The sequence below is a fragment of the Ictidomys tridecemlineatus genome, chromosome 3 (genome assembly GCF_052094955.1).
Source record: "Ictidomys tridecemlineatus isolate mIctTri1 chromosome 3, mIctTri1.hap1, whole genome shotgun sequence".
NCBI classification, from domain to species: Eukaryota; Metazoa; Chordata; class Mammalia; order Rodentia; family Sciuridae; genus Ictidomys; species Ictidomys tridecemlineatus.
In genome coordinates this window covers 4,874,473-4,898,542 of record NC_135479.1, presented here as the reverse complement: position 1 = coordinate 4,898,542, position 24,070 = coordinate 4,874,473, and the positions used below count along the sequence as shown (strand labels likewise).

Genomic DNA, 24,070 nt, shown 5'->3' with positions numbered 1-24,070 from the left:
TGGATTGTGACTGTCAGGGTACCTTATATATTCCCCCGTTTGACTTCCTTCCAAACCAAGTATTCTGTCAAAGGATCATACCACTCTCCTGGAGGTAAGGCCAACCAGGAGGCTTTGTTCTGATGCCAGTAACTGAAATGTTTCCCTCTAGTCTAAGTCCTGGGCTCCGAGTAGTGGTAGCTGCCTTGTAACTAAAGCCCACCTGTCAATTGTGTTGATCAGATGTCTGCATTACTGAATGCTATTGTGTGTGGTGTGTGGTGACTGAGTTCTTTATCCCTCTTTAGAGAATAAAATCAAGCTCCCAAAACCATAGAAACCTGGCCTTGGTGGATTGGCCAGTGTAGGCAGTGGCTACCTTGGGAAGTTGCCAGCATTTGCTGGCAACAGCTCTTGCTCCATGTGTAGCGCAGCCTACTGATCTAAAGCCACTAGTTTGTGTCCAGTATCAGGGCTTGGTTTGGGGCTATTGGGTGAGACTTAAAATCACTTAAAATCCCATAAAATTATGAAACTGCCTATGAGCTAGATAGGTTCAAATTTATTGAAGCCATGATGTGAGGATGAGGTTTCATCACCAGTAGTGTCATCCTGTTGGTGACAAGATCCTCAGCGTTGGTAGCGGTGGCAGGCAGGCTTCTATGCAGTTGACTCCCATCAAACACCAGTATCTCCTGTTCTTGGACTCTGGTAAACTTCGTGCTGTACACCAGCATCTTCTGTACTTTCTCTGCCAACCCCCAGCACAAGACAAAATGGTCATTTATGCAGTTAACCTAGTCTTGAGTTTTACTTTTGCCTTTTGCTCTTACACTTTATCAGGGGACAGAAAAATCATGGTCTCAGGTGCTTGAGATGTCCTCAGTTGAGTGACTTTGGTATTTGGGGATGACATGCCATTAGGGGAGAGTTGGGGCTGGGATTGTGTGTTTGCCTGCTTGTCTGGCTTGATCTTGGTTACTGATGGATCCTGAATGGCATCATTGATCTAAGTCTGTTGGCTCTTGCTTAGCTCCAAGGTGTGCCTGCCTCTTGCTGGTAAGGGTCACTGATTTTGGGAATGTTGTCTTCAATTTTGAAATAAATCCAGCAAAGCAGTCTGCTTTCCTTTAACCAAACTGGGATGTCTAAGACCCAGAGGGTTTTCCTTTAGATGGTAAGATAGGGTGCCCTCCTTTTAGTAACAGTCACGAGTTCACCTCAGTATCTTCTGTTGGGAAGTAGAGGATCAGGGGGAGTGAACCCCCTTCTCAAAGGTGAAAAAAAGGGGGGAGGGCTTTTGGCCACTTGTGGGTACCAGGGTCACAGCCCTGCAAGAAGCAGAAGGCTTTGTGCTTTGGGGTCAGCGCTGGTACAGCCAAAGGATGCCAGCCTTATGTAGGTCTCTCCACAGAACGGCTTCCAGGGGCAGATCATGGTTTGCATAGAATATCAGTGGCTTCTTTACTCGTTCGAAATAGTGGTCAGAATATTTCTGGTAGTTCTTTGTGATGAATCCATAGGCACTGACCTGGATAAAACCATTATTGAGTTAGTATTTGTTGATGCTTGGAGGTGTATGAACTCAGAAAGGTCTGCTCCGTGCCCACACGGGTGCATAGGTGCAGATGCAGGTAAATACAGCTCACAGGGGCATTTTTTCCTTACACATTCTAACCCCAGCATTAAGACCTCAAGATAAGTTATCCCCCTGAACAAGCAAGGAAGTGGAGACATGTCTCCCTCCACTCACTTAAGGCAAAACTGGGTTTGAAACTTTGGTGTGACTAAAGCTGTGATCTTCAAGTTCAGGCTGATTCAGGAATTAATAGTGACTGCAATCAAGAGACTTCTATATTAAAACAGGGAAAATATGTGGGACCAGAGTGGAGTTTGGCCTCTAGCCTTTGTACTGGCTTTACTAGGGTCTCGAAAATGCTCAGCCTCTGCAGTTCACATGAACGACATCTCATCATGAACATTTACTCCGTGACTTCAGTATGTTTATGTGTGGGACACTGAACCTGCTCACCTGTCCCATGTCAGTTCCAGCATGTCCCCACAAGAGGACTTCTGGTTGAGAAGATTCTGCTTTCAGAAGAGCAGCATGATTTAGTGTGAAAGAAGTGCTGGGGCAGGTGGCTGCACGGTTCAAGGCAAAGCTGGCTCAGGCCCTTCCTGGGGAGGACCCTGGGGAGCAGGTGTGCAAGCAGGTTGATAGTGCCACTCCTGCACTGGGGAATCCTTTCACTGTGGGATGGCGGCCTGGAGTCCCTATCTAGGTGGCCAGGTCTCAGGGAAGGACTATTGGGAGTCAATACTGAGTTCTGTTCAAATCTCTGCTCTGTGGCCTCAGGTTCCTTACCTGATCACAAGTATGCAAAGCTGTCAGCAGCATGAGGGCCCCAGTACTGGGCATATATAGGTCTCCAAAGGTTGTGTTAATCAATTTTGATTTCAAAAACCTGCAAACAAAAAGGTATTAAACCCGGAGAAACATTCAACTGTTGTCTCTTAGCTTCAGATTGTACCACTAACTATACTGCACAGCTACCCATTCAAACAACATATGGTCCTTCTACCCAATCAGTTCCCCATTTGGGGAAAAAGCCAAGTAAATTCCAAAATTCAAGGATCTCATGGCAGGAGTTGGGAAGATGAGAAAGGAAACCCAGGTAGGATCTTTCCGCCTTTCTCCACTGGCAACACCTTATTTCCACTCCTATTGTTAGGTAACCACAAAGCCTAGGGCATAAGCAGCCTATTCATTTAGTCTGAGTCCTTTCTCTACCCCACATCTTGATCACTCAGGAATGAGTGAGGTGGGAGCTCAGATCCTGGGTCTGGACTCACTGGTGTGGTGGTGCCCACACTCATATGACCTGCAGGATGGGCATATAACTGCTGTGGTTTCTGTGGGGCTCCCTAGATACACTTGGCTACCCTTCTCCACTCTGTCCTGGGATGCTTGCCTCTGGGCTATTTCAGGGTTTCTCAACTATGGCACCATTGACATTTATGGCATAGTCCCACCACCTCCTGCTCTGGGTACTTGGAATTGAACCTAGGGGTGCTTAATCACTGAGCTACCAGCACCCAGCCTTTTATTTTATTTTGAGAAGTTGCTAAGTCTCACTGAGCTTGCAATCCTGCTTCACCCTCCCTCAGCCTTGGAAGACACTGGGATCACAGGCAGTGCACCAGCCTGCCTGGCTGGGTAGTTCTTGTTGCAGAGGCCATTCTGTGCACCTCCTGTTCAGCAGCGGCCCTGGCCTCTACCCACTAATGGCACTCACCTGACCCCCCTCCTGTGATAGACAAAAATGTCTTCAGACAGGACCAAGTACTCACCCTACCCCACCCTCTGTTGAGAACCACTGGGAGGAGAGAGGGAGAGAAGGAGATCAGGCCCTTTCTTCCCCAGATTCCTCCAGTGGTGGCTTTCAGCTGGCTGGGTTTGGGGCTAGAAGTGATGACACTGTTTCTAATACCCCCTACCTCTGCACAGCTGGCTCCTTGGTACGGGGCCTGTGCCTTTGTGTGAGGGTCCCTGGGAAATCAACTTCCTGGGCTTATCCTGAGTTTTCTGCCATTGCCCGTCGACTGACTGCTCCATCAAGGTAGCAAGCTAAGGACTCGATGCTGTGGCAAAGTGCTTGGCTCTGCGGGGCCCTCAGCACTCTGCGGGGGAGTTGGGGAGCACCGACTGCGTGGACCCCTCACCCGTGGTAGGTGTGGGCGAGGAAATGGAGCTGGTGTTGCGCCCGTCACCCCATCCCCGTACCTCTTTGTCAGGTAGCTGATGAATTCTGGGTGCAGTAGTTTGAATTTACTGGCAGAGGCTTCCGGTCCAAAATAGGTGTGAGGCCTAGGACCCACGGTAGAAGTGGACAGAGCGCCCGGAACCGTCGAAGGGCAAGGGGGAGAGCGAGGGGAAGAAGGTGGAGCTGAGGTTCCGGCGCTGGGAGCGGTAGTAGGGCCGGGGCTGCGAGTAGTAGCGCGAGAAGGGGGTGTAGAAGGTGGCGGGCAGCACCGTGGGCACCACGTGCGGCTTCCCTCTCAGCAGCACCTCGGTGGGCGGGGAGTAGGAGAGCGAGCTGGGCGGGATGAAGAGCGAGGGCGGTGTCGGGTAGGTGCAGGTGTTCTGCGGCGGGAGCGGGGGCGGCGGCAGCAGCGGCAGGTAGAAGGAGTCGGGCATGGGCGGGGGCTCCCGGGTCTTGGTGCAGGGAAAGGTGCAGGGGAAGCACTGGTTTTGGGGGAGCTGCGAGGTCGGCGGCTGGAAGAAGGGGGCCTCGTTGAGGAAGCGGGGCACGTAGGGAGCGATGCAGGACGGGATGCTCGGGGCCGAGGGCCCGATGTAGGAGGACGAGGGGACCGGGCTCTGGTAGGGGGACTTGCCCAGCGGCACCGAGGGGGTCAGGGAAGGGTTTCTAGAGAGGGACTTAAAGCCAGACAGGGACGGGGATTTGGAGGCCGGGGGAGTCCGGACCACATGCTGGATGTGAGGACTCGGGGTCAGGGAGGAAGTCCGGGAAGAGGGCTGAGAGGTGTTTGGGGTGGCCGGGTGAGAGGGTGGGCGGGAGGAAGACCCCCGGGTGGGGGAGGCAGGAGGGAGTGAGCCTGCTGGGCTGGGGTAGGGCTGCTGGCTGGAAGGGAGGACAATGTGGTTGGAGCGGGACTGGGAGGGGGATTGGGTTGGGGATGGATTGGGGGTGTGGGAGGGGGAGCTCATTGGTGTTGGGGAGGCTTATGTCCACCTGATGTCCCTGGGGCAGCCCCCCCAAAGAGCCCAGTCCCGTTGGTGTCACAGAGCCCATCCTGGTGGCCAATAGCAACAGAGGAAGCAATTGTTGGGTAACACAAGGGGGTGGGGGAGGGCCTGGACACAGGACCCCGACAGATGCCAGACTGGCCCTTGTGATTTGACCCAGAAAGGCCCCTCAAAATGTGCTCTTTGGGGAGTGGGTGAAATGTCCAGAGGGCACTGTGAGAGGGGACTGCTCATGTCTCAGTGGTAGCACAGGTTTCTAAGCAACTGATTTTAGGGAGAAGACACTGGGCAGTGCCGGGAGCAGGTGTTGACCCAGGCCAGGACACGGTCCACAAGAGCTGGGCGCAGCCCACTGCCTTGGAAGGTGGGAGAGGGAAGACAGTGTGTCCCGGCTTGTCACCTGTCTGGACATTGCCTGAGGAGCCTGTGCTCTGGGCTTCTAGGGAGGGTGCCCACCCACCAGGATGGCCCCTACCTAGTCTTCAGAAGAGTGTTCTCAACGGGTCATCAGAACCAGCTGAGGAAAGGCCTCTGCCACTGTGGCCTGTGGCCTTGAGCAGCTGACAGCTGGACTGGTGATAGAGACCATGGCCTGAAGCAAGGAGCCAGGCCTGCTCTCTCCATTCAGAGAAACTGCCCCTGGAGCCAGTAGGAGACCAATAGGGTCACCTAGGTGTCCTGCAGGTAGTCAGCACAGTTCCTCAGCACTGAATCACATTCAATGTCTGAGGATTGTTGAGTTCTTGGGATTACCCTGTTGCCCTTCACCCAGTGACCGGCTCCACTGTGGCCCCAGAAACATGGAGTGACCACTCAGCATGACCCGCCCCCTGGACCACAGCCTCATCCCACTACCGTGTGGATGCTCACCTGTCCCCTTTGTCAGGGCCCTCTGGGACAGGCACACCCAGGATGGCTGATCTCAGCATCAGGTAGTCACGGATGCTTGAGGGGATGAAGATATAACGCAGGTCCTATTAGGGCAACAGGGATAAGGCCACATTCAGCTTCTGCTTGGAGTGAACTGCCCTCCACACAGTCTCGCCACCAGAGCTGACGGAGGAGTTTCCTAACAGGCCTTTCTTCTTACTGTGAGGTGCTGTGGTTGTTTCAGTGTAGGTTCAGGTCTTTGATACCCTTCCCTAGAAGGGTAAGACCAATTGTTGTCCCCAAACACCATTTTATTTTTATTTTTTTTGCAATACCACTGAGCTATACTCCCAGCTCTTGTTAGATTTTATTTTGAGACAGTCTGTGTTGCTCAGGCTGCCTCAAATTTGCTGTCCTCCTGCCTCAGCCTCCCAAGTAGCTGGGATTGTGGGTGTGCACCTCTGCACCCAGCTCCCTGGAGTAGGGCTGGACTTAGGGACTAGTGCACAGAATTTTTCTGTTAAATGGGAAGTGGAATATGATACAATGTGACGTTGAAGACTAGGTCATAAAGGTGCTGGGGCTCCTTGCTCTCTTTTAGATGACACCCTGAGTGAAATTAGCTGCTAGGTCATGGGAACTCTTGAGTGGCTTATAGAGGGGTGCAGGTCTCAAGGACCTTTGAGGGAAGAACCATCCTGACTCCAGCCCCAGTCAAGCCATAAGATGACAACAACCCTTTGCCTGAAAGACTGAACCAGAACCGCTCTAATAAGCCACTCTCAGATTCCCCACCCATTGAAACAGTGAGATGATAAATGTTGTTTAAGGTGTCGGTGTCATTCATCATACAGCAATAAATAACTGATGCAGGTATTATGGCCATACCAGAAATCTGCCCCATTTTTTCTGTTATTAGCAATGAAAGGTTCTATTAGGGGAATTCAGTGCATACATAGTATGGGTAGGACCCTCCTGAATGCTTTAGTCAGAGAAGGTTCTGGAAACCAGTTTCAGAGAAACTGCCCCTAGAGCCAGCAGGAGACCAACAGGGTCACGTGGGTGTCCAGCAGGGCGTCAACGCAGTTCCTCAACTCTGAGTCGTATTCAGTGTCTGAGGATTGTTGAGTTCTTGGGATTTCCCTGTTGCCCTTCACCCAGTGACTGGCTTCTGCAATACAGAACCTCTTTCCTGGGATCTGCATGTGGCACCCAGATTGTCTGAGGCAGGACACACAAAGTCAGGACACCTGAGTGTGGCTGAGACAATCTGGATGCTGTCACTTAGCTGTGACCTGAGATCTGGGGCATGTTTCTTGGTCTCTTTGAACCTCGGTTTCCTACACAGAGCTGTTGTGAGAATTTGAGAGGTCACCTTGTCATTCTTTTGGTGGGTCCTCTGGGGACGTGGAAACAATCCTAGTCCTGTAGTCCAAGAGGCCTGTGTTTTGATAATTCTAGCTGGGTGACAGTGGACATGTTCCTGAAACTCAGAGTCTGAGTTTTGCCATTTGGAAATAGGTATGATGATCCCACTTGAGGCTGCAATGATGTCTGTGTCTATGTCCTGGGCGCCAAAGAGGTGTTCAGTAGATACTCTTCTATTGGACCACGCCATGACGTGGTGATCCCCCCAGAAGATATGAGTTCTGGGGTGGGCAGTCTGGATTTGAATTCTGGCCTACTGCCCACTTGCTGAACGAAAGGAAACCAAGTCTCAATTTTCTCACCAGTAAAGTGAGGCAGTGTAAAAGTTGATGTGGTATCTGTCAACTGCCTGGCACATCATCAGCCTTCAGTAAATATTAGTCTGAGCCAGCTACCTAAAAGAACAGGAGTCTCTGACCAGATCTGCCTTGACCTTTAATGGCTACACCTTGGGCAGCCAAGATCCTGGCACTACCTCTCCAGCCACTGGACTGGGGTCTGAAAGTCCTTAGTCCCATCCCACCAACAGGCCCAGGAACATGGCACCCACTGTTCATCTCATGGCATGGCCATCAGAGGCCTCACCTGTCCTTGCGGCACAGAAGTGAAGCCCAGGTTCTGGTAGGAGATGAGGGAGTTCTTCATGGTGTTCACAGTGAAACCATAGAAGGAAGTCTTGGTGCCCACATCTTGCTCAAAGCCTTTGATCACTGCTCCATTGAGTCTGGCCAGAATGGAGGACATCAGTGTCATCGTGGTCACACCATGCTATCTGCTTTCCTTCCAGCTCTGCCTCGCCTGTCCTCTCCCCCTACTTCTGTGTGGACACTCCCTTTGCCCAGGGCAACCCCTGTGTGCAGGGGTCCTGGGAGCGGGCACACTGGCCTGGTGGCCCCTCGCTCCCAGGTCCTCCTGGACCGCGTACCCACGCTCTGTCTTCAGGTCTGTGGAGTCTGTGCTGTCTACCCATCATCACTGCTGAGCTGCCTCGGGGGGTGCTGCCTTGGCTCTCCACCCAGCTCTGCTGTGCCAGCCCTTCCAGGCCCCTGCCCTCATACCTGAACACGTAGTCGTGGGCATCAATTTGCAGACCCTGCCGGGACCCGTTCAGAATGCCTCCATTCCCCACCACGGCACAGCGAATGCAGTCTGGGGAGGGGCCCCCCGAGGCGGCAAACAGTCTTTCATTCTCTGAGCTGTTCAGAAGGCTCAGGGTAGAGGCGATGGCTGTGCATGAAGACAAGGGGGAGCCATGGAGTCATGGGGGCCTTTCCTGTCCTTGCTCCCCAGAGGCCTGACCCCAGCCCCTCCCCAGAGGCACAAAGGGTGGGCAGAGAATGGGGGGGTCAGTGAGGGAGAGAACTAAGAGAAGGGTGAAGGGAAGGGGGCCTTCAGTGGCCTCAAGAACGTGAATAACCCATCCTCTCGAGGCTGTGTGCGTCCGAACAAGTGAATCTGAAGTGGACTGGGGGCAGCTCTCATATGGAGGGGCTCCGGGCCTGAGGGAAGTGGTTTCTGAGCAGCAGCCATGAGTGGGCTGATGGGGCCCCTTTGGCCTCTGTCCTCAACCTCTGTTGGACCCGAATACTTCCTGCCAGGGAGAGCCCAGGGTGGCGAGGACTGCCAGGCGGGGCACCCCAGCCCTCTGCTGAGCCCTGGGTGCTTGGATGAAGGAAGGAGCTGAGGTCCGTGTCACACAGCTGGGGGTCTCAGGGGAGAACTCAGATCACCGAGAGAGTGGGGCCTGGCCCACCCCAGGGCCAGCAGGAGGAAGAAGGGGCGGCAGGGAAGAGGCAGGGGGTAGCAGGTACTTTGGTGTGAGAGTCCCCGCCAGCCATAGGGGCCCTTCTGCTGACTCAGGTCGTCCCAGAGCTCTGGGGTGAAGAGGCCCCCCCACAGCAGCACTGGAGTGGAGAGATCAAACAGTTTCCGGAAGCGTTGGTGCCTCAGAATGGCCAGGTCAAGCGGATGTGGGCAGGGCCGGCTCTGTGGGTGACAAGATGAGAAGGCTGAGCCCCGCGAGGAAGGGGCCTGGGTGGGTGGGTGGCCTCCAGGAGAGCGGCAGGGATGAGCGCCCTTCCTTTCCAGACTGGGGCCACCCGGATCTGCTCATTGAAATGGCCTCTGTCCAGCCGCCTGGTGAGGGTCAGAGAAAATCCTGGATTTAGCCTGCCACCCCTTCCTCTCCCAGACACCACATCTCCATGCTCTGCCGGGTCTGGCCTCCCACTCCTTCGCCTCAGACCTGGGCAAACACTGGGCACTTTCCAGTGCCCTGACAGTATGACCTGCCCCTTCAGTGGAGGAGTTGGGCCCCGGCTTTGGAATCCATCAGCCTGGTCCAAATCCTGTCTCTGGCAGGACTCCCTGTAGGACTCTTGTGTGAAAGGGAAGATTTGAAATTACCTTTCTTCCCATTGGAGTTTATATTCCACTCATTTACACCCCCCCCCCATAGTTCATGTCCATCTAGAACCTTAATATGTGCCCTTATTTGGAACTAGGTAATCAAAGGTGTCATTGAAGATGAGGCCATCCAGGGCTGGGGATGTTGTTCAGGGGTAGAGCATTTGCCTAACGTGCTTTAGGCCCAGAGTTCAATCCCCAGGACCATCCCCACCCCCGCAAAAAAAACAAAACAAAAACAAAACTGAGGCCAATATGTGATTTGTTGGGCTCCGAATCCAACAGTGAGCCTCCTCGTAAGGAGGCCCGTGAAGACGCGTGAACAACATGTCACGACAGGCGGGTGGAAGGTGCAGCTCCGGACCACCAGAGGGGGAGAGCCCGGGAGCTTGCCTTAGAGCCTTCGGGGCGGCATGGCCCTGCCAAGGCTTTGATTTGGATTTCTGGCCTCCAGACCTCTTGGAGAATCAGTTTCTGTTGTTTGAAGCCACCCAGTCTGTTGTCATTTGTCCCCAGCAGTGACAGGAAATGAACACCTCTAAGGGAGAGTGTGGATGCCTGTCCACAGCATTGGGATCCAGGAGCTGTGGCCGGGCCGGGCTGTGTTAATGGGGCTCCCTGATGGGAGGACGGCAAGAGGTAGCTGCACTGTCACCCCACCGCTACCGCAGAGCAGCAACTCGTGAAGGCTGAACCGCGTCTTACGAAACTGTGCAACTGAACCACAGTGCTTAGGGAGGTGGAGTGAGCGGTCCAACACTCGGACACGCCAGTGACATGAAACCAAAGACAGGGACCCGAGAAACACAGGAGCCTGCATTGTTGAGTGACACATAACTACGAACCCAAAATGGCACTTTTCCTTGAAACAGACTTGAGGTTTGCTTGTGGAAGTGGTGTCCGAAGGGTAGCAGCTTGTGGGTGTGAAATGGAGGGGAAGGTTATCTGAAATTGGAAGGGAAGTTGTAATACCGTGTGTGGGGTCAGCCCATAACACATGACAGGAAGCTGACAGATAGCTCAAGGGTGAGTGTGGGTGCACTTTTTGTGTGTCTTTGTGTGGCCTGGTTCAGTTGGGTGTTCAGTTCTACTTCACTTAGTGTTCTCACTGGCAAAGTTACTCATAAGCAAATGCAAAATTTGTGTGATGCTCAAGTTGTTGTCTATATGCAATCCAATCCTTTCTTTTTTTTTTGGTACCAGGTATTGAACCCAGCAGTACTTTACCATTGAACCACATCCTCAGCATTCTTTCTTTCTTTCTTTCTTTTTTTTTTTTTTTTTGGAGACAGGATCTCATTAGGGATTTGCTAAATTGCTGAGGCTGGCCTGGAACCGGCATTCCCCCTACTTCAGCCTCCCAAGTCCCTGGGATTCTATGAGTGCATTACCACAATAGCTAACATATCCATCTTGTTGGCACAACTTCACATTTTCAAAGAAGCATTATAGCAGAACTGACTATAATAATTTCACAATTTAATTTGTCATAAAGGTGTTTTGGGGACTTCTCTTTTTTGTGGCACTGGGGGTCAAACCCAGGGGTGCTCTACCATGAGCTACACCAGCCTCACCACATCTCTGCTTTTTTGAGACAAGGTCTCACAAAGTTGCCCAGTTTGAACTCAAATTTATAATCCTGTTGCCTCAGCCTTCCAAGCTCCTGGGATTGCAGGGGTGTGCCACCCTTTGTTTCACAGGGGCCCTCTCTACAGCCCCAGAGGAGAGTCTTCAGGTCTCTACATCAGCAAAGCCTGGGTTCCCTTGGGTAGCTGGCTCACTTTTACCCCACGGACGTGGTGGCAAGGTCTTCTTAGCTCTGGCCACCAGAAAGCTCAGAGCCAGGTACCTGGCCCGTCTCTCCCACCTTGTAGCATTGCCTTATTTTTCTACATTTACTTTTCCTTTGGGCTTCTCCTCATTTTATTCGATTTTGTTTTTGTGTCGGGCATGGATTCAGCTTGCCATGACGGCAGCCATCTTGGGATGGAACTGCCATTATTGCCCCTGAATAACCCTAGTTTTTCCTGCAGAATTTCCCAGCAGACCCTAAGTAGATAATAACACTGGAATTGTATGTGGAGCTTTATAACGTGGACCCTGGCTCCAGGGATACACTTGACTATTTGAAATTATCTCAAGATAAACCAGATCCGTTCCAGCTGGATAAAGTCACTTTTGGTCTAACCCAGAAATATTCTTGTCTTTCTGGACCCAAATTTCAGGGTCATATGCAGGTCTTGCTGCTGCACAGGACCACACCCTGATAAACTGCATTCTGTGGAATCCTGGATCTGTCTGCCTCTTTTTGGTTTCATGGCCCTTTGGGGTCCTCAAACAGTAGGACCGACCCATTTTTTTCTGGAACACCTTGTTATATGTATTCAGAAACCTCCTCAAATCCTTTGTTTTAAACCAGGTGGGGACATGTGTTAATTAGCATCATGTAATTCCAGGTAGAAAGGACTTTGGAAAATTTAAAGACAACCTAGTTCAAGTACTCATACAACATGTAGGGTCTCTCTTCACCTGATGGTCACATGGCCGTTGGCCTCTGTTCTTAATGCCCCCCTCCCAATCAGCTGCCCAGGACCACTTGCTCTGTCTCTGAACATCTTGGCTGTCACTTACCTCTTGTATGCAGGGAGGTCTCTTTCCGTGTGACCTCAATCAGTCTCCCGGGCACTGAAAACAACTTTACAGTGCCTCACTCATGCTAGGTGGGCACTCTACCACTGAGAACCTCACAGATAGAAACCTCCCAACTCAATTGCCACAACCAGCCCTGGGTGGCAGGGTGGAACAGCGCCAGCTTCTGGGGTCAGATCTGGACTCGGTCCCAGTACCACCTCTTGCCCCCTGAGGGATCCTGAGCAAGCCACTTAACTTCTCTGTGCCACAGTTTGCTCACCTGGGAGAGTTACCTTCCAGGGTGGCCGAGAGGTTTAAGTCAGAGGAGGCAGGTAACGGGCCAAGCAGCACATGGGGACCTGTGGTCCATGGTGGCCATTACTTAGGACTGTGGAGCAGGGCCCTCTAAGTTCTCAGATCCTCTACCAAGCATGAACATCTTCTCAGAGCTTGGAGTCGCCTCCATGGTGAATAGTTTAAATGTGACTTAAAGTCAGTAGGTATTTCCAGGATCAGTGTAAAATCCACCTGAAGTTTTATGGTGACATTTTATGATTCCTAAGAACTTTTCATCTGGATACACCCCAAGCGTGCTTATTTATTCACCCTTTTCTGTTGCTGGGGTACAGGAACCCTACTGGTTAGGTTACAGACACCCCAGTGGGTGGATGCTCAGCTTTGTGCTGGTGGAGAGCCAGAGAGCCAGGCCCAGGAATCTCCTGAGAATGTTCTAGTTTGTTCTTCTTTCCCCTCCTCCCTGAGAACCTGAGAATGCTTAAAAGTGCTCCGGGGAGGTGATCACTGTACCTTTGTGTTCCCAGAACGCCTTGCCTTGGATTGGAAGAATGCTTGGTGAGGCGAGATGTTCCTGTGGGAGAGGGCAGAAGTAAAGCAGAGGCCCAGGTCAGCCGTGGCATCAGATCTGACCTACCCCTTGAAAGCTTCCAGATGGATTCCTGACAGAGTGTCAGGGCCCAAAAAGTATATTCTTTTCACCCTTCTCCCACACTCTCATGCTTGCTCATATCTCCCTCTTTAGGCACACAAAATACTGTCACTTGATTGTGTTCTGCCTAGCTACATAAACCCAGAAATTAGGTCCCTCAGTGAACGTCAAAAATGTGGGGTCTATAGGAACAGTGAGATGGTGGTTAAAGTACGAAAATATAAAATAGGAAAGATTGTCTCTGGAATTGGGACCATCTGAGGGGTCCCCTGCCAAAGCCTGGGAGGCGGGCAGTAGGTCTAAGATGATGGGATCCCTTCAACCTTCTGTAGCACTGTCCTGGTGAAGTGCCGGACTCAGAAGCCTGACCCCCCAGGTTGTATCCTGCTCTACCACTTGCAGCCTCAGGGAGTTACTGAACGTCTTGGAACCTGTCTTCATATCTGTGCAACAAGGACGATCACGTTGAGCTCATCTGACTGTTGGGCCCATATGAAAAATGCCTTCTAAATACCAGCCATTGTTACCTAAAGGACCTTGTGCCAGCCTCTCTCTTAGTGTCCCTTCTGGAGGGAGGAAAGGAGCTGATGTTACTCCCAATTCCCAGGCATGAGGTGGCCCCAATAGCAGGGCAGAGGGAAAACTGGAAGGAAGGAATAGGGTCCACCATAAGCCCATTCAAAAGGGTGGTCATGCCACCCCCGCCCCCAGCAACCAGAAAAGAGCAGGTGGCAGAGGACTTGGGATTGGCAGTGTGCAAGGGGAAAATCGAAAAACCTCTTGTAGGTGCTGAGACAGCCGACCACTCTGGAATCTGGGATCTGCCTCCCTTTGGTTTCCCAGGTTTCCTGAAAGACCCTCCAGTGACAGCTCAGAAAAAGCAGAGATGATTCCTCCCTCTACTGTCCCTTTTCCCCCTGGAACTGGTCCCCTGTTCAGCCACGTGAACAGGGTGACCCCTTTGAGAAAGGGCCAGGATACAGTGCTCAACCCGGGTTGCCTAGGGAGCCCAGTCCCCAAATTCTGATCTGATTGATTGCACCCACATTCCAGGTGACTCTAATGTGCCTCCAGTTTTGAGAACCAGATGGAGATACTGCTGAACAGGGCAGACTTGAGACAGGTGGGAGAGAGGTGCTAGGGTGGGGGTATTGGTGAACATGGGGATCCCCCCACCTCCATTCAGTTTTGCTGCCCTGAATTCTCCCAGCCTCTGTTCTACTCCTCCCCCTCAGGAATCCAAGTGCTTCCAGCTGCCTGCCTGGGCTGCCTGGAAGGGAAAGGGAAAGGGGATGAGCCACTCATGCCCCTCTGAGAAGTTTTACCAGCTGAAAGAGAAATAAGGTCAATGGGTTTTTTGTTATTGTTGTTGTTGTTGTTTTCTACCAGAGGTTGAACCCCGGGGTGCTTAACCACTGAACCACACCCCAAGTCCTTTTTGTTTTTATTTTGAGATAGGGCTGGCTAAATTGCTGAGGCTGGCTTTGAACTTGCAATCCTCCTGCCTCAGCCTTCTCAGCTGAGAAGGGATTACAGGTATGTGCCACTGCACCCGGCTCATTGTAGCCTGTTTTTCCAAAAACTAAATTTACTCACCTAGATCATATTGTTACTAATCGGGGGCCCTAAAATGTCCTTTCTTTTGCAAAATAATGTTGACAATAGATGGTAACTGGAAATCCTATGTAGATCCTCACCCCCTCCTTCATAAAATATATATATATATATATATATATATAAACAGGCCTAGAAATCCTCATGCCTGGGAACCACTGAACTAGATTCTTCCCAGCTGCATTCCTCTCAAGATGCACTCAGAGCTCCCTCCTTCATTCCAGAGACCCTGTCCCAGTCAATCTTCCTGAACTGTCCCCTGTAGCCAGGAAAGTCGTGTCCCCCCCCCTCTCCGCAGTCCTAGTTGCAGAAGGTCACACAGCTCACTGGCTGTCCCCCTCCCACGCCGCTTCCCCCTTGGGCTAAAATATCCACCACCTCCATGAGAATGAGTCCTGACCAGTCCCCTGGGATTTGTTACAACACATCCATCACCAAGAAGCAAAGAATGGGCAGGTTTTTGAGTCATACTAGATTTTAGATTTTGAGAAGAACGTGTGTGTGTGTGTGTGTGTGTGTGTGTGTGTGTGTGTGTGTGTTGGCAGTGCTGGGGGTTGGACTCAGTGGAGCTTTGCCACCAGCCCTTTTTATTTTTATTTTAAGACAGCGTGTCACTAAGTTGCCCAGGCTGGCCTCAAAATTGTGATCCTCCTGCCTCAGCCTCTGGAGCCTTGGGATTACAAGCCTGCACGGCAGTGCTTGGCAAGGAGAATAATCTTAAAACAAAAAAATTTAAAAGGGGCTTTATTGAAGCATAATGGAGATACAATAAAACTCGTATTTAAAGATATATTGGGTGCTTTTAAAGGATGTTAGTGACCTCAGGTCCCACTAGAGCTCCCTTCCATCTAAGAGGGGTGGACTCGTAATAATTCGCAAAAGTGCTTCATATTATTTGGAACTTGGATGTGTCCTTTGACCTTGTCCCCTGGAAGCAGATATTTTGTTTCCATCTCACTGTGCCTGCAGCAAGGTGTGCTGAGGAGTGCCGATGCACTGGAACGGAAAGCCTGCCAAGGCCTCTAGGTGAAGCTCCGGTGCTCTTTGGCCTCCCAAACCCAGACTCCACTGCGGCTTGGTCTGCCCACCAGAAGTAAAGCTAAATCCTTTAGAGACTTCTCTAGTAACTGGAACCCGGTCCTGCTAATGGCAGACTCTCAGGTTTCTCCTCGTGGTGCGCAAATGAAATGAAAGGTGCCTGGGCAAGCAGGAGGGGGACCCGCGCAGGAGGAGGCGCAGGTGGGGATTCAGATGCACCCAGAAGCGGCCCTTGTTCCCGGGGGAGTCCAGGTGCGGCTTATCCAGAAATAAACAGCCGCGCAGCCTGGCCGGGAGGGAGGGGCGCCCGGCGCCAGCAGAGACCAGAACCAACAGTCGACCTGCCTGAGGATCCCGGCAAAGGTGGAAGCCAGGAGACCTGGGTTCCAGCCTCAAAAGTGGAGTCTGAAAATGGGTGACGTTTCGGAGAGTTGCCTACACCCAAGAAACTCTTTCTCAGACTCGGGTGTTTCAGCCAAATTTAGACGATAAAAAGTGTTTTAAATCGGGCACAGAGGGAATCAACCCAGAGTGCAGGAACGGTCGTCCGTGACTTTCAGACCCCGGCAGAGGCCGCGGGGTCGAGGCAGCGCGAGGTTAGCTCTGGATGGAGGCTCTGGGGACAAAGGGACGAGGCGGAGCCCCCGCCGTGAGCCACCCCGCGGGGTACACGCGGAGGACCGGTTGAAGGCTGCGCGCGGCCGGAGAGCCCTGTGCGGGGCGCCCTCCCGCTCCCTGCTCGCCCCTGCGCCCGTGGGTCACCGGCAGCCCTACCTGGCTCGGGACTGGGACCCCGGGAACCGCTCCACCGGCGAGGAGTACAGGACGAGGAGGATCCCCGCGCAGGCGGCTGCGAGCAGGAGCAGCAGCCAGAAGGACTGGCCGCGCGGGGGCCTCATGCAGCCCCGCCTGGTGGGCGCGAGTCCTCGGCCCTCCGCGCTCCGGCCTGCCGCTGTCCGGTGCCCAGCGGAGAGGCCGGGGTGGGCCGGGCCGGACTCGCGGAGGCGACCGCCCCGCCTCTCCCCGCCCTGCCCACCTGGTGCGGCCGCCTCGCCTCCCCGCCCCGAAGCTCCCCTGTTCCCCAGCCAGGCCGCCGGAGGAGGTCGCCGCACTCTTGGGGACTGGGCTACGGTGCTGGTCCCGGGAGGCTGGAATGTCGCCACCGGCGCTGAGTCGCGCGCTCCCCTCCAGGGCTGCCCTCTGCCTCCGGGAGATGGACAACTGACACCCCCCTCACCGTGGACCCACCTAGCGGGGTCACACAGGGCTCTTCCCCCTCCTGGACAAGAGCTGGAGAGCCTTGTGCCGTGGGCAGTTGGGGTGAAGGGACACGTTGCCTCCTGTGTTTTGGCTGCGCACTGCGCGCCGGGAGACCCTGGCTCTGGCTCCAGGCTTCTTGATGCCAGAGGCGATTGGAAGGCAGCCGGGGAAGCACCTGCTGGCCTCCCTTTGGTAGGACCACCAGACACGTGGATTTGGATCCTGGTGCCTCATGTCCTCGTAGAACTACAGGGAGAATCCAGTTCACCAAAGGAGCTGGAGAGGGGAGAGGGGATTGGAGAAGAAACCCCCACAGCTAGACTGGGTTGGAGGTGGAGAGGGAAGTAGGGAGCCTGCTGAGCGGGGATACATGGTGGTGGAGGTGTGTGGGGTTGGTGGAACCGTCATCCTCATATTTGGTGACTATCCAGATAAGTCAGGCCCCTGAGCGCACTGCGCTCCTTTTACAAAGGGAAACCAAACTGGAGAGCTTGGCGGGGCTCCAGCACCACCTGGAAGGGCACCTTGAGCTCCGGAAGCAGAGCCCTCCCTGTCAGTGGTCAGTAGGTCCGGTGGTGATCACGCACAGCCAGGCTTTTCTCTTATCCTAAGGCTGCTGAGCAGAGTGAGGCGCTTCCACTACCCTGCTGATGGGTGGGCACTGCTTGGAATTCATGGATTCCAGTCTTTCATTTCGACCTCCAGGGTCTTTATGTGTCCAAATCCCTGTGCGTATATTATTCATCTCTCAGTCATAGCATGCTCCCATTTCCTCTGTGCTTAATAAGAATCAGTCCTCTCTTTCTCCTCCCTCTCATTAAGAGGCTTACCACCTACTTCATAGAGAAAAGAGGAATCACTGTTTCTTCAGCTTTCCATCTTCAAACCCACAAACGCCACCTAGACTTTTCCTGCATAAAGGAAGGTGGTGCCTTCCTCCATGTGCGGTTGATCCCCCATCTCTGTTAATGACTGGGGTCTACCTTCAACCCCCAACAGCAGTACCCCCTCAGACCAAGGCTTCCTGTCCATCCACCTCAAGTTCTCACTTCTGTTGTCTTTGGCTTCCCAAGCCCTCTACCGTCGTCTTCGGTCAGTTCCTTTGGGAAGAGATTAGGGCCTTTCTGTTCTGTAGATTGCTTCTTTCCCCAGGCAAAATTTCTGAGCTAAGATTTGTGCTTTTCTCTGAGCAACAGTCCTGCTTTAGGATTGGGATGCTAGGTGGAAAGGAAACAGGAGTTCTCAGCTGTCCTCTCTTGGGATGGAACCATGACCTTATAATGGTATCCTCTGTGATCTCATGCCCCAGCGTCTCCATTCAGTGAGTAGGGGCTGGGCCGAAGAAGAAGAGAGTCCTTACCTCTTGGCCAGTCCTAAGTCCCTGCCCTTGACTTAGCCTCAGCAACAGGGAACTGGGAGCAGTATGAGAAATGCTGAAGTCCTGCCCCTCCCAGGAAGAAAGTCCTCTGGCTGGGACCTGGGGAGAGGGGAGAGGAGGCCTCTTGTCTTTGGTTGTTCCAGTCTGGAGCAGAGTTTCCATCTCACAGAGCTGGGAGCAGGGAGCGAGAGGGCAGTTCAAGGTTGGTGTTTGGTTCACATACCACAGACTCTTATCCTAGTTTAATAGATTTTCTTGCACAGATACTTCTTTGTTTGCTGAGTACCCTAAGGTCATTTTCTGATACTTCAAATGGCTGGTTGTTCATTGGTTTCACTGGGGAGTGGGTCTGTGAGTTCCTTGTGCTGAAAGTCAATCTCTTACAGTGGTTTTCAATTTAATGTTGGTTTCACTGATGATTTATCATCTTAAAATCCTATTTTAAGGGAACTTTGCATATAAATTGGGCATCTGGCGAATGTGTTAGTTACCTTTCTATTCCTATAACAAAACACCTGAGTTGACCAATTTACAAAGAGTGGAAGGTTTATTTTGGTCCACAGTTTTGGAGGTTTCAGTCCATGGTCATGACTGAAGTCACGACCCCAGGGCTTTAGGTTTTGTGACCTGGCAGCCCACCATGGCAGAAGCCTGGGGTGGAGCCAAGCTGCTCACCTCATGGCCAGGGCTCAAAGCAGAGAAAGAGGAAGGGGCTGGGGGTCGATTTCCTCTTCCAAGCCACACCTCCCAATGCCTGGAAGACCTCCCACTAGACTCTGTCTCTTGAAGGTCCCTCCGCCTTCCCATGGAGCCATGGGTGAGGAATAAGCTTTCAAACATGGGCCTTTGGGGGGACTGTGTCAGTCAGGATTCTATCACTGTGACCAAAATACACAACAAGAACCACTTAGAGGAGGAACAGTTTATTTTGGCTCACAGTTTCAGAGGTTCAGTCCATGGTCAGCTGACTCCACTACTCCAGGCCTAAGGTGAGGCAGAACATGGGGAAGGAGGGGTTGGCAGGGGGAAACTGCTTCTCTCCCTGCAGCAGGAAGCAGAGCGGGGAAGGGGCTGCAGAGAAGATGCACCCTCCCAGGGCAGCCCCCAGTGACTCCCTCCTCCAGCCCCACCCCACTGCCTGCAGTTACCACCCAGTTAGCACATTCAAACTAGGAAGGACTGATCAGGTCCCAGGGCTCATAATCCAATCAACTCTGAATATTCCTGGGTTAATTTGGAGGACACTTCAGATCCAAACCATAGGAGTGAATCTAAGGAGTTAACTTTTTTTTGAAGGTGTGATAATAGCATTGCAATTATTCTTTAAAAGAGTTCTTATCTGTTAGAAATACACATGGATGCCTGACACAGGGGTGCAAGCCTATAATCCCTGCTAATCAGGAGGCTAAGGCAAGAGGATCCCAGGTTGGAGGCCAGCCTGAGCAGTTTTCACTTGTGATGGAGTATGGGTTAGGGTTTTATAAAACCAAGAGATTAATTAATCTGAGGATGTAGCTCGGGATAGCACACTTGCCTAGCATACTAGAGGACCTAGCTTCAATTCCTGGCAACCCCTGCCCCCAGCTGCCATAGGAGCGAAAAACAAACAGCCCAGAAAGTTCAAAACTTCAAGTACTCTGTGTTCTGAAACAATCACGTGGAAGCAGCTCTGCACAAACACATTTTCACTAAAATCAAACTATTTCTCAGTATCTGAAATGGCAATCAAGTCCCCAATCAAAATTTATTACAAGTTCTCATTGTGCATCAGAAGCTTCTGTCATTTCAATCAAAATCGTTTTTAGACGATTAATGATTTTATGAACAAAAAGCGATGATGAAAATTGCTTCTGTTGTATGTCAGGAATTTATAACAAGGCAAATTTATGCCCTGCATTGAAGTTGAGTGGAAACTGAGCTTGCAAGACAAAGTACAGTTGATGGCGCCTTTTGACTAGGAGCCAGGATGTTCGGAATCCATCAGAAAGTGGATTAGCACTTGTGAGTCACACAATTACAGCCTAATGTCTTTCAGGATTTAAAAAGTTCCTTTTATATGTTTTTTTCTATAGACCTATTAATGGGAAAATTTCCCCCCTACACTTCTTAAAAATGGCGACTTAATTTCCATTTATTTTGCTGTAAATGGAAATTTACTTTGACAGTAGATAATTGATTTGCCTGTTTGTATTTGCACAGAGAAATAGTCAAAATTTGCATAATTATAATTGGTCTTGATGACAATAGGAAACAAAAGTGTTAAAAGTATGAAACAAAACTATTCTGTCTTTCATCTCAATTGTGGTGCTATAACATTGCCTATATCATCACTCATTCACTGTTTCCAAATAAATCAGTAATTTATCCTTTTTTGACGTATTCTTTTTCTATCTGTGAAGTTATATTAAAATTACTCACGGTGATTTTTTTCATTAGTTTGAAATCCAAGTTGAATACCTACGTCGCCTCAATCTCTCCACCCAACTCCCAGAGCCTTGAGCCCACTTGGGCGGCAGCTGTCTTCTAACTCACCTCCCTGACTTCCAGCTTGTCCTTCCAAATCCACCTTCTCCTCCGCTGGCCACCTGTGTGGTTCCTGCAAAGCGCAGAACTGACCGTCTCTCTTTGGCTTAGTGTTGAGTGTGCCAGACCACTGACGGCAGTTTCTCAGTCCTGAGCACAGATACATGGAGAAGCCCCATCAGAGAGTTTGAGACACTCTCAGGTGAGTTAGCAGTGACGAGCTGTCCTGTGTGGAGGAAGACTGCAAACGAAACTGTTACGGTGCTGGGGACAATGCCAAGACCCTCCTTCAAACCCTGATCCTTGCCATCAAGTCAGGAATACCCCGGATGTGTCGCTCATCATTAAAAGAAATGGGAAAGGCGAAAAGGGGACCCTCTCAAAGGACAGAGTAGGTCCTCTCAGAGAGGAGAAAGAGAGCATGCTCTCCTGTCCTCCGGTTTTATTGGGGGGTTCTAGGGACGTTTCCAGAGAGCCCGGCCCAGGCCCACCTCTCGACTTTTGACTGACAGCAGGATGACCTCAGACTTTCAAGTCCCCATTGTGCATGACAACTCTAGGTCACTTTGGCCCACGCTGACTCGTTCTAATTGGAACCTGTTCTTACAGATTATCCCCATCTCCCTGAGTTCTGGTATCTGATCTGTGTAAGGTCGGTCACAGTAGACCCCCTCTTCTTATTATTGGCATTTGGGGGCCTGTGTTTCTCGTGCAGATAACAGGTAGTAACATAGTCTGTCGACTGAAGCTAGGCAGGGCTGCAAGTTAACTGCTTTTTAAAAGAGGAAGCATGTGGGAGTCAGCACAGTGGGCCCATTTAAAGAATTTGTCTCGAAAATCATGGCCTTTGCAAGTAAGTGACTGGCATTGGAGAAGATAATGCTAAGTCAAGTTAGCCAATTCCAAAAAAACAAATGGTGAATGTTTTCTCTGATATAAGGAGGCTGACTTATAGTGGGGTAGGGAGAGGGAGCATGGGAGGAATAGATGAGCTCTAGATAGGACAGAGGGATGGGATGGGAAGGGAGGGGGCAGGGGGTTAGCAATGATGGTGGAATGTGATGGACATCATTATCCAAAGTACATGTATGAAGACATGAATTGGTGTGTACATACTTAATATACAAATAGATATGAAAAACTGTGTTCTATGTGTAATAAGAATTGCGATGCATTCTGCTGTCATGTATTTAAAAAATAAAAGCAATTAAAAATAAATTTAAAAAACCAGCCACACTGAACACAAAGGCATAAGGCAAAAAAAAATTATTTTTCTCTCTCTCTCTCTTTTTTTTTTTGATACTGGGGATTAAACTCAGGGGTATTCAACCATTACTGAGCCACATTCCCTGTCCTGTTTTGTATTTTCTTTAGAGACAGGGTCTCACTGAGTTGCTTAGCACCTCATAATTGCTGAGGCTGGCCTCAAACTTGTGATCCTTCTGCCTCAGCCTCCCAAACTGCTGGGATTACAGGAGTGTGCCACCATGCCTGGCTCAAATTATGTTTTTATATGTGCATGAATACACCAGAATGAAACCCACCACATAATTAACATGCGCTACTACAAAAAAGGCTTATATTGAACATTTAAAAGAATATGAAAATAAAACACCTGACTAAACATTCTTCTTAGATCTTTATGTAACAAGAACAGGTTAAATTCATGTATTTAATTACGTTCCCTCCTGAAATACCACTAAAATGATAATGTACAGAGTTTTAAAAACACAAGCCAAGCTCTTTGGATGGTGTAAAGAGCTAGTCGGGGGGCTGAGATAGGAGAATTGCAAGTTTGAGGCCAGCCTCAACAACTTAGAAAGATCCTGTTTCAAAAATAATAAGAGCTAGGGATGTGGTAAACACCCTGGGGTTCAATCCCCAGTACAGGGGTGCGGGAGGCACAAGCTGGGAAGCTTGAAGAAGACAAGATCGTGGAGCACAACAACAAGTTCTGGAAATTGAAACAGAAGGGTAAATGGTCACTGATTTAACATCTCTAGTTAGCTGAGTACTAAACTATTAGTGAAGAGCAAAACCACACCAAGTTATGCTATAGAAGCTTCCAAACAGGAGTTGACATCCTGCACCTCTGGAAACAGGATGAAGGGGTGAAGATTGGGAGAAAACTATTTAACAAGATTCCTTTCTGTACCCTATTTGCCCACTAGATTGTCCTTCTCAACCCTGTGTCTTAGTCTGTTTTGTGTTGCTATAAAAATACCTGAGGCTTGATAACTCAAAGTAAAGAGGGTTAGCTCATGGTTCTGGAGATTTAAGAGCAAGCTGCTGAGCCCGCTTTGGCTCCGGTGAGGGCCTCATGGCAGATGGCATCACAATGGTGGCAGCATGAGAGGAAGAGATTACATGGTGATTCAGGAAGCAAGGACCCGAGGGGAGGTGCCAGGCTGCTGTGATAATAACCCACTGTCTCAGGAGCAAGACCTACATTAATCCCTTCCCAAGGGCGGTGCCCCCAAGATCAAGTTATCAACCACTAGGCCTTGACTCTTAAAAGATTCACTCTTCTCAATACCATTAAATCGGGGACCAAGCCGCCAGTCCATGAACTTTAGGAGGACAAACCATATCCAAATGGTAGCATCTGGCAAAAGACCAAAGGTGTTTTCCTCTGGAAAGTTAGATCTTGATCTGCAGGAGAGTCGGCCCAGTGGAAGATGTGGAATGTTAATGGAGTGGCACATATTAAGGGAATATATGGATACTCCAAGTTTTCAGAAAGGAAGACAAATATGATGAATGGATGGAGAAAAGTAGAAAAGAATAAGCTATTTGGATGGTGCACAAGGATACACAGAGGAGGCCTGATGCCCAAATAATAGAAGTTCCAGAAAAAAAAAATTGTTTTATGATACTTGTGCTTGAACCCAGGCATATTTTATCATTGAGCTATAACCCCAACTCTTTTTAGTTTTTATTTTGAAACAAGGTCTCACCAAGTTGCTTTGGGCCTTGTTATGTTACTGAGGCTGCTCTCAAACTTGTGATCCTCTTGCGTCTGCCTCCAGAGGCGTGCAAAACCATGCCTGGCTTTAGCCTTAAACCTGTGATCCTCCTGCCTCAGTCTCCTGAGTCATTGGGATTACAGGTGGGCACCATCATGCTTGGCCCTAAGATTAATTCTTTAATAATTTTTTTTTTGTAGAATTGAAAGATATGAGTGTCTAGAGTGAATGGGTCCCCGCTACCCAGAGAGAAATTATTA

The 24,070-nt window shown here is 50.7% G+C and overlaps 1 protein-coding gene and 1 long non-coding RNA gene across 5 annotated transcripts in view; one reads left to right on the top strand and one right to left on the bottom strand.

The window, feature by feature from the left end:
• Positions 1-521: 521 nt before the first annotated feature.
• On the bottom strand, positions 522-16,679 carry St6galnac2 (ST6 N-acetylgalactosaminide alpha-2,6-sialyltransferase 2). Of its 3 annotated transcripts, none has more exons than XM_078041615.1 (9): positions 16,458-16,679; positions 12,893-12,953; positions 8,860-9,034; positions 8,107-8,275; positions 7,634-7,772; positions 5,621-5,724; positions 3,764-3,964; positions 2,345-2,444; positions 522-1,510 (listed from the first exon to the last, which is right to left on the bottom strand). In XM_078041615.1, the coding sequence occupies exons 1-9, from the start codon at positions 16,580-16,582 to the stop codon at positions 1,343-1,345; spliced, it is 1,242 nt and encodes a 413-aa protein (XP_077897741.1). In that variant the 5' UTR covers positions 16,583-16,679; the 3' UTR covers positions 522-1,342. The 3 variants fall into 3 exon arrangements, with proteins under 3 accessions (XP_077897741.1, XP_005332658.1, XP_021586925.1); XM_005332601.5 differs by having other exon boundaries at positions 3,764-3,847; positions 16,458-16,675; XM_021731250.3 differs by lacking the exon at positions 3,764-3,964 and having other exon boundaries at positions 16,458-16,677.
• Positions 16,655-24,070, top strand: part of LOC144375962 (uncharacterized) — a 24,039-nt gene continuing 16,623 nt past the window's right edge. For both annotated transcript variants that reach the window (XR_013435912.1, XR_013435913.1), the window contains exon 1: positions 16,655-18,523. This is a non-coding gene — a long non-coding RNA (uncharacterized LOC144375962). The remainder of the gene's footprint in view (positions 18,524-24,070) is intronic.